Below are 9,850 nucleotides of genomic sequence, written 5' to 3' on the forward strand. Positions count from 1 at the left end.
GTGTGTGTGTGTGTGTGTGTGTGTGTGTGTGTGTGTGTATATATATATGCTTGCTTTACAGAAAAATAATTAATTTTATTGTTATATGGATATGTATTTTTTGCTATGTTTTCTTGTATCAGTTTATTTTCAGGTGAGCAGACAGATGTCGGGTGTGTGGCCTTGTGTTTTCTTGGTGTATATTTAATATATTTCTAATCTCTATTTCACTCTTTCTACACTGCAAAAACTGTCCATCTTACCAAGTTTTAAAATCTTATTTCCAGCCAAAAAGTCTTTTTGATCTTGTTTTGAGACTGATTTACTAAACAAGAACTGATGTGTAAGAATAATCATCTTGTTTTCAGAATGTATACGATTATTTGTCTTGTTAGCCTGAAAATTTGACTCAAATTAAATCAAAAATTTCTGCCAATGGAGTAAGAAAATTTTACTTGGTAAGATTCTTGGAATACTTGATTTGACTCAATTTTTTCTGAAATTTTTTACTTAATTTGAGTCAAATTTTATGACTAGCAAGACAAATAATCTTACACATTCTGAAAACAAGATGATTATTCTTACACTATCAGTTCTTGTTTAGTAAATCAGTCTCAAAACAAGATCATAAAGACTTTTTGGCTGGATTTGGCTTGGTTAGGTGGACATTTTTGCAGTGTAATTACATTTCCTCTTTTTTCCCCTCTTTTCCTATTTCATCTTTATATTTAAAAAAATCACTGATTATGAAGAAATCAAGAAACTAGTATTAAGTTATTTTTTTCCACTGAAGTGATAAAAAATACAAAGATTGTAATCTGCAGACCCACCATTGTCTCCTCCTCCAAAGGACCACACAGTCCGTCCATCCTGTGCCACAGCAATGGTGTGTGAGCTGCCACAAGCCACCTGCCCCACACCACTGATATCCTTCACCAGTGTGGGCATGTTTCGACTCTGACTGTCACTTTGACCTGCATCAGGTGAAAACAGGAAACAGCTATGTTTGCTGACATGGTTTCACTCCAGTATTATATTCTACAGGAAAAGCCACATCAGAAATAAAGTGTGTACCAAGCCTGCCAAAGTCTCCTTCTCCCCAGGTATAAAGCTCCCCATCATTAGTCACAGCAGCACTGTGTCTGTAGCCAGCAGACACACAAACAACAACCTGTGAGAGATACCACAACATGTCAAAATGCGCTAAATCACTTATATTTCCAAAGCTTTTTTTTCTCATACGCTTCTAAAACGTTGCATTTAGGTACACTTACTTTCCCCAGTAGTGGTCCTTGTATGATTTTGGGGTATTTCTGAGTAGCACTGTTGCCGTGACCCAGTTTCCCATATTCACCATCACCCCAGCTAAACACCTAAAAATATTTAGGGTTAATTTGGGAATTTTAAAAAACAATATTAAAACAGAGGATGGGGAATTAGGTTAAAAAGTCGTTAATGTGATGTCATAAAGTGTCCTACATGTCATTTCTCACCTCTCCCTCTACTGTGATGGCCAGGGTGTGTCCATCAGAGCCCTTGGAGGACGACACTTTCTTCATGTTCCTGTGTGGCTCAAGCACAAGTTTCTTGGGCATGGACTGATTATTGGAGTCCCCCAGACCCAGACGGCCATAGCTGCCTTTTCCACAGGCTTTTACTGAACCGTCTGCAGATACCGAGAAAGTGCAATACTGGCCTGCCTCAATCTGGAAGGAGTCCAAAAACGATATTAGAAAGAAAGAAAATGAATTTCTTCTAAGCAGAACATTTGGTCTTTGTTTTAAGGTTTAGAAGTACTTTCTTTAAAATGCAGACCCAACAATAAGACATGTATGTACTGCATCAAAGCTAAATAAAATATTATGTCATCATATTACAAAAACAGTTACTGTCCTAAAGTGCTGACAAATAGTTTTCTCTGCTGTTTTTTTTTTGTTTGTTTTTTGGAAGGTCATAATGAAGATATGACATAGCTGAATTTATATGACAAAAAAATGATTATTCTGATAAATGTATGTAATTTTGTTCCAAGAATAATGCAGCTAGCCTGAATAGTAAACACAGATGCTCTCAATGGGCCTCATGCAAGAACATATTCATATTCTTATCCTAAATGTTTTTTACTTTTGTTCGTACAAAGGGTTCGTACGAACATGTCACGTCAGATTCAACAAACTCTTCTATCTTCAGGAAAAGTGTGTAAATGAGCTGCGTAAATTCCACCTGTTCGTATCCAGCTGCTYGTGCACGCGAGAGGAGATTAGCATTATTACCACCCCAAAAACACCATATAAGGCTATGTTTCCTGCCTCAGATTCAAGGAAGTGTCCATTCATGAAAATGACAGCGAAAATTAAAAAGAAGAACTTTACGAGTTCAGAGATTGAAGTACGTCTGTCAGAGATCCAGAAAAGAAAATCTGTCATTTTTTGCAGGTCAGCTGTGGAATAAAAAGAGCTGCTAAAAGTATAAACAACTGTGTTAAATCATTTTCATTTTCAGAAGCCACACCGCTGCGCACCGTACACACCCCCACGAGGTTGCAGGTGGTCTCAGATGCGGGTCTGAAATAAGCATTTTAAAATGTTTTCAAAGCATGTCTGGCACTTTGGAGAAAATCCAGGACTCGCTGGAGGGATTATGTATCCCCTCTGGTCTGGGAACGTCTCGGAGTCCCCCAGGACATGGAGGGTGTCGCTGGGGAGAGCGGGGTCTCTCTGCTGCTGCCCCCGCGACCTGATCCCGGATAAGCGGCAGAAAACGGACGGATGGACAATTTATATTGTTAGTCTAAATTATTACATTTAAAATTATAACTCTAATTCAAGCAGAATAGCCTATTGTCAACATAATTATGGAGTGTAATTTATTTTCAACTCAAAATATCTTCAAACTAATGAAATATAAAGTTATTATGGAGGAAAATCTGTCTGGATAACAGCAGACTGACTGCTCGTAAAATATACGACAGGTCTGGACCACTCGTGAATTTTGTTCGTATCTGAAAAAAAATCTTAGAATATGAAAACATTGGTGAATGCCACAAATTCTCCTAAATCACTCGTACGCACAACTTAAGAACAAATCTGTGCGTACGAACGGTTCTTGCATGAGGCCCATTGTTTCTTGCTTAAAAAAGGTCCAATTTAGTTTGACCTGACTTGTATGTCTGTGTCCATCTGTAATGTATGCTGGATTCTGTCTTAATTAACATTTTAGCAGGTTTGTTTTGGATTGCTCATGAGTACAATTAAGTTATAAACATAGCAGTTACTAAGATGTAATAACGTTATAAATCATGACATTCTAGATGACTTGCTCTGTGGTTAATCACACAGTTCTGTTGGCAAAACAATTCTAGTCATTTTAAAATTATTGGCTCAAATAATATGTTAAACAATGGATGAACGAAGTAAATGAAAGACAAGCAGAGGGGAAAAGGCTGTATCTACAAAACCAATGATTTATAATAAATATATGTTTTTTTCTGTATTACAATACCATGACCATCTGTAAAAGAAGAATGAATAATTGCTTTAACAGATACAACAAATGATGGTGGATGATAAATCTGTAATTTCCAACACTATGAAAGCAGTGATGTATATTAATCCCATCTTTTTGGGCAAACATACCATTTGAGCATCACTGAATCCTTGCGTAAGTTTTGGCAGAAGGATTTTCTCCAAAGTTCCCTCTGCCAGCTGGTGGCTACTGTTGCTGCCCCAAACATACACCATTACAGTATCAGAGTCTGCACCGGGAGCAGCGACGTCTGTGCTGCAGGAGCACAGGCAGTTGGATGCCAAGTTACAAATCTGTCCAATTAGAAGAGAGGGCATTTTTATTTGTTAAATGAAGTGTGATTTATATGTACTTTACGCTTCTAAACCATCTTTTACCTCCTCGAATAAACAGAGAGCTGCCTGGGAGAGTTGACAAAGGCCGTCTGCATCCTTTGTGAGCACCTGAGTGTTGACAGCCTCGCCACGGAAACCCTAGGAATATTCATTTATGTTAATCTATAAACAAAGACTTATGTGTGAACATTGCGTGGGTTCCACCAAAACACCTCAAATATTTACAGTTTCCTCTTTCCGGTGCTCGTTATTTCAATGCCAGGGGTAAATGTAAGAACGAGAAAGTTTCACTTCTCAGTAACGCAAACTTGTCTCTGCACAACCAAATGGTGGAATGAAGTAAAAAAAAACAAGCAACAACAAAGCTGTGACTAGACTAGTTAGTGGAAGACGCAGCAGTTTTCATTCCATTTTTCCTTTCATCCAAAACGTTTCAAAACTCTGTTTTAAAGTTGTACCAAGATTAAAGATTTTTTTCTTTTTGTCTCTTATATGAGATAATCTAGACGAAACATAAGAAAAGCACCGGGCTGTGACATCTCAGCATAAAACACAACCTGTGGTGGGCACAGTTCCCCTAAAGCACTAAAGCACTGACAGGGGAACTAATTTCCTGATTAGTGCTTTAGGGCTTTTTCTCATTTTAAAGTGTATTAATGGATTAGCACTTGCTAAATTTATAGGCTAAATTTAGAAGCACTAACTGAGGTCTATAAATGTTATTGATAAACATTAATGTTAACAGCTGAGGGTGAAAACTGACACACATTTTATTCATATGTGTGTCACTTATCCACCAGGTGACAATATATGAATACAAATACAGCTGTGGAATGTCAACTATAAGAATTTAGAGAGCAACATGACAACATGTGACTCATGTCATGTTGAAGAATGTTCATGGGTTGACTGGGTTATTTTAGTGCTTTAGAATTAGCGTTTGCTAAAATTTTCTTTGCATTAGTGCTTTAGAATTAGGGTACAGAGCCCGCGAGGGGACATGGAGGATTTTTTTTCTTTTGCATTCCCACGCAATAGTATTGCATTACCTCGCAATATCTTTTGTGTTCCCTCGCAAAAGTCGTTTATCACTGTTGTGCCTGCTGGTTTAACAACAAATTCACATGTTCACCATTAGCGAGTTAGCGCTTCAATTCAGCTTCAGAATGAATATATCACACAGCCAAGCATGGAAGCATGTCTCATGCCGATATTTTAACACAGTACAGCCACGCAACATCAATGTCAATTTCACGAACTTGTGGCGACACATCCTATTTTGGTAACCGGATATTTCAAAATAAAAGTCTGATTTAATTCAGTTCATATACAAAACAATTTTTTGCGTGGGAACGCAAAAGTATTGCGAGGTGACGCAAAGATATTGCAAGGTAACACAACAGTATTGCGTGGGAACGCAAAAGAAAAGAAATCCCCCCTCGCGGGCTCCGTATTAGGGGACCTAAATAGTTGAGTTAGTGTTTTTGGGCTAGTGGAACTCATTTTTAGATTAGTGCTGCCCACCACTGAACACAACATACAGCACATAAAGTACATTAAAGCTGCTGGAATGTGTCACCTCTGGTTGTACAGAAACCTTGGAGAGACTATCTTGGAGTAGACAGGGAGGCAAGCTTAGTCATAATCCTTATTTGCAAACTAATGCTTCGCTGCAAACCTCAGGTAAGACTCTTTGCATGTTCAATGACTTGCAAGAGTCAAAACCTTTGTTTCTGTAAAAGTTCAACACTTCAACAGGAATACTGTTTTATTTATTTATGTATTTATTTATTTATTTATTTATTGTATTTTAAAGGTTTTTGTAGTGAGTAGAAAAATTAAAAAGAATAGCATGTAAAAGTTTGGATTTGATATACAATAAACTTCTCACACATTCTCGTGCACTAGGATAAGTAAAATTTTGACTGCTGTGACCACAAATTTTACAAAATTTGAAGATTTTAGAGCAAATAATAGGTGTAAAATGTTTTAGACAAAAAAAAAACACTTTTAGTTTGCTACCAAAGAAGGATTAAAATATGATGATGGCTAGTAAACACACATTGATAAAAATAACTCTCTTATGTGGTATATATTCAGAATAAACCCACAGCCTCTAATGTTCTGTACAGTAATGTATAATACTGACAGCAATGACAAAATGTCAATTTAACAAAATAAAAGCTTAAACAATGGAAAACAAACAACGTACCGAATATTGCCTCATTTGGAGGAGAGTTTGTTGAATGACATCCCAGTCTACACCGACCGCCTGCTGAAGGCTCAGTGAGGAGGAGGAAGACAACACAGTGGTGGAGGAGGACATGGACGCAGCCAAGGCGACCTCCACCCACTCCAGCAGGAACTTCAGAGCGCCTCGCTGCATGACCAGGCCCAGCAGCAGCTCCAGGGCCAGCCTCCGACCGGTCGGGTCCGCCCCGCCGCTCCCGCTGCTCACCGACGTCTTCTTCAGGAAGTCGGCCACCTGCGCCAGACAGTCCAAGCCCACCGACGGGATCTTGCTCTCGTTAGCGAGGGACAGCGGCGGAAGGGAGGCCAGGACCGAGGAGGCGGTGGCGAGCACGTCGTTACAGAGCACAGACTCGGGGTGCACGGAGGCAGCGTATCTCCAGTTCTGCTGCAGCAGCGAGAAGAGCAGACTCAAACCCGTCCTCACGCCCATTTCTATCAGAACATCTGTACCGGACTTGACTTTGGACACTCCCCCTAGTGGACATGGCTCGGAGGCCGGCTCGACTTGGCCACTTTCAGCCCCGCTGTCTGTGGACTGGGAGGGCAGCTGCACGCAAAACTTGTCATGATATTTGCTGTGAAGCGCGTAGTAGATCCTCTGGAGGACGACCAGCCTCTGGTGAAGGCCCAGGGTGTAGGAGGTTTGCGTCAGCATGCGGTGAGCCAGCCATCGCTGACTCTGAAGCAGGGATGACAGGTACTCCTCCTTCTCGGCTGACGTGCTGGATTCACACTCAAAGTCTGGGAGCCGTGGACCGACTAGTTCCTGAACAGGCTGGGCCAGAGTCACCACTTCCTTGTTGTTAAGGAGTTTATCGTAGAGAACGGCAGCACCGTGTCTTCTTGCTGTCTGCACACTGTCCTCTGAGGCCCAGGAACTGTTGAAATGCTCCTGCCACTTCAGCAACACGTTGCTTTGACAAGGCATCATGTTTGTGCATCATCTGTGTTCTACTGCACACCTGAAAAACACAGGGGGTGTTGAAAGAACATTTAAAAGAACCATTTTGAATCGGTTCAATTATAAAACCTGTAATTTTCCTAACGGTTAACATTTGCTATGTGGTGATGTGATTTCCTGGCAAATCTTTTGGTGTGCAGGTGTAATAACCAAGCTAATGCTGCAGGCCCAGTGGCTGTCACTGAATTAGGTCAACACACAGTAGTGAGAAGACCTGGTCACCAAACAGCATAAAGGGATATTTATGCAGAAAATGGTTTTAGCACACAAAACTGTTGTCAAGCAATTCCATTGGAAGTTATTTTTGAATTGATTTGTTTTTTTCCCCACTTTCAAGTAAACAAAAAGTCAGGCTGTCAGTGTGATTAAGTAAAAATGCTGAACTGGAAAGGAGCCTCTCACTACGTATGAAGATAAAACAGAAAAAAAAATTAAAAAGAGAAGATATGTTAACATGTTTAAAAACAATCAGATCATACTGAAAAGATTATTTAGCTGTGAATGTTTTACCAAAAAATGTTTAGACTGATATATTTTTGTGTTTTAGTGTAATATATGACTTTATATCAATCCAAAAACAAAGAAAACAAATGTGTACCTTTACCCCATTTACCAGTGCCTACAGAAATAAACATACATTCATAATTAGCATCTAGAAGCTGCAAGTAAATAAAAACCTGTTGAGTTTTTTTCCCTACACTTTGCCTAAAGATGGGCCCACAGTCACCGAAAATCGTCTTGAAAGGAAGAATTTCAGAATTGTAGTAATAGAAACAAGTTTACTTCCTTTAGTTGCTAAATCTAAATGAAGTAAACTAAATTTAAAAGTATAATATATATTAAATGATGCACTTTCACCACTGATTGTACAATGGCTTTGCTTAAATTTCAATCCAATCAATTTACCTAATAAAGAAAACATTAAAATAAAAAAGCCTAATATGGGAGCGTAACAGATTGTTTTTAAGTTCATAGCAGACCTTATTGGGTGCTAAAATTAAATCTTGTTGCAAAACATGAAATGGCACGAGTAAAATAATCCCACTGTGTTGCTTAACTCTTGAACTTTGACTACAGACCAGAGTCACAGACGCTCATCCTTCATGCCAGGCCTCAGACCTACGGGCCTATATGGTTTCCATTTGGACCAAAAATAACAGCAAGCCATGATATAGCAGTGGACTCAGCAGTCTGGGAAGCACAAGCAAGGGAGCTCCAGGAGCATAAAGTGCAAAGTAACTGTTACTGACTACAACAACATCTCCTGATTTATAGTTTCTCTATTATTTGAACACATAGTTTAAATTGTAATACAGCAAATGTCAGCTTATCCTCTGTCTTGGTTTTATAAACAGAGGACGACAAAACCGGGTGCTGCAACAAGTGCAGATATAAAACCAAGCTAAATGTTTCAGCAGTCAGTGTCAGTGGAAAATAAATAGATTGTGTCAAGCAACACAAATCAAACAAAATGCATATGTGATGTCATTTTCACCGAAACTGAAATCAACAGTTTCTAATTAAAACTTGAAGATTTCAGGTCACTATAATTTGTTTTATTCAAGCAATAATCCATGGGCTCATATAAGCATCCTTTAGCCAGGTGATGCATTAGAATCCTTTATTTGATCAAAAGAAAAAAGGGAGCCTGAAATTATATAATAAATAAAAAGAAATGTAATGATTAGGTCCTGCAGGGTGAAATGCAATACAAGGCTGATCGGGTCAAGTTTGAGCGTGGGGACAGCTGTCAATCAAAACCCAAGAAAAAAAAAGACAGATAATGTCTAAGCACAATTTGTTCCACGCAACTGGTATAAATTTTTTTTCTTTCCAAATGATATTTATCCACAAAGTCAGGCATCAGGACATTATAAACAACAGTCAGTGCGGAGAATTTAATTATTCTGGCAGGTTTTATGCAGGTTGTTTAGAGCGTTTAATAAATTTACGAGCGTTTCATGGCTGACATTTCGTTTACACGAACATAAACGATGTAAAGACGTGAATTTGTAACGCGGACACCGCAGTGTGTAACATTCAGACCGGTAACATTTTTTTTCAGCACATATGCGGTGACAGCTGAGCTAACACGGGCTGCAGTGAGCCGACCAAGCCCTTCTCTCCCTCCGCTTGTTTTCTGACAGCTACCAGCGAAATAACACACGCCCTGTGAACAACAAACCTCGCTTAATTAGATTTTAGCCTGGCTGCGATAACAATTAAAGAGGCCGCAGGCATTTTAAGTTACCTTGACGGTAAAAACCTCCGGGGATAAGCAGTTTGCGTTACCCGTCCCGACCCGGTGAGGTCTCCCTTGGACGCAAAATAATCATGTCAGCCTTCTCCTCTCGTCATCCTCCGTCTTCTTCGCTGGTATTTTTAGCAGTCATGCTAGAAGGGTTGAAGACTGCTTCAGCGCCTGCGCGTGTCTCGGAGGGACGCCGTTTTTTAAAAGCTGTTGATGCAAAGTAAACATGTACAAATTCCTATCTCTTTGTTTAAATTATATATAAAACACGTGCCCAGAAAACAAAACACAAAGACGCATTTTATTTTGCAGCCTTGGGTAGCTTGTAAAGTTTGATGATGTTGCATTATGGGAAATGCAGTTCAGTTTGGTCAAGGACTTCACAACAGATACTGTATGTCACAATATTACACAGTATCAACATAATATTTTTTTTCTTTTTTTTTTCAAACTTTTATTTCGAACAGACATTAAAACAATTAAAAAGAAAAGAAAATAGAATGAAACAAACTTAAGAAATAAAATGTAATACAAATTATTTTGCCC

General features: G+C 39.1%; 1 protein-coding gene across 9 annotated transcripts in view; it reads right to left on the bottom strand.

The window, feature by feature from the left end:
• LOC106516218 (probable E3 ubiquitin-protein ligase HERC1) overlaps window positions 1-9,422 on the bottom strand; it is a 48,240-nt gene extending 38,818 nt beyond the window's left edge. For 7 of the 9 annotated variants that reach the window (XM_014006455.1, XM_014006456.1, XM_014006458.1 and 4 more), the window contains exons 1-8: window positions 9,305-9,419; window positions 6,052-7,054; window positions 3,882-3,977; window positions 3,615-3,797; window positions 1,473-1,685; window positions 1,254-1,352; window positions 1,054-1,150; window positions 810-953 (exon numbers count right to left, since the gene is read on the bottom strand). In XM_014006455.1, the coding sequence (XP_013861909.1) occupies window positions 810-953; window positions 1,054-1,150; window positions 1,254-1,352; window positions 1,473-1,685; window positions 3,615-3,797; window positions 3,882-3,977; window positions 6,052-7,023 (1,804 nt within the window). In that variant the 5' untranslated portion in view covers window positions 7,024-7,054; window positions 9,305-9,419. Of the gene's footprint in view, window positions 1-809; window positions 954-1,053; window positions 1,151-1,253; window positions 1,353-1,472; window positions 1,686-3,614; window positions 3,798-3,881; window positions 3,978-6,051; window positions 7,055-9,304 lie in introns of all 9 variants that reach the window. The other 2 variants (XM_014006452.1, XM_014006461.1) reach the window with 2 other exon arrangements.
• Window positions 9,423-9,850: the final 428 nt, after the last annotated feature.

Source organism: Austrofundulus limnaeus, unplaced genomic scaffold, assembly GCF_001266775.1.
Source record: "Austrofundulus limnaeus strain Quisiro unplaced genomic scaffold, Austrofundulus_limnaeus-1.0 Scaffold36, whole genome shotgun sequence".
Classification (NCBI taxonomy): domain Eukaryota; kingdom Metazoa; phylum Chordata; class Actinopteri; order Cyprinodontiformes; family Rivulidae; genus Austrofundulus; species Austrofundulus limnaeus.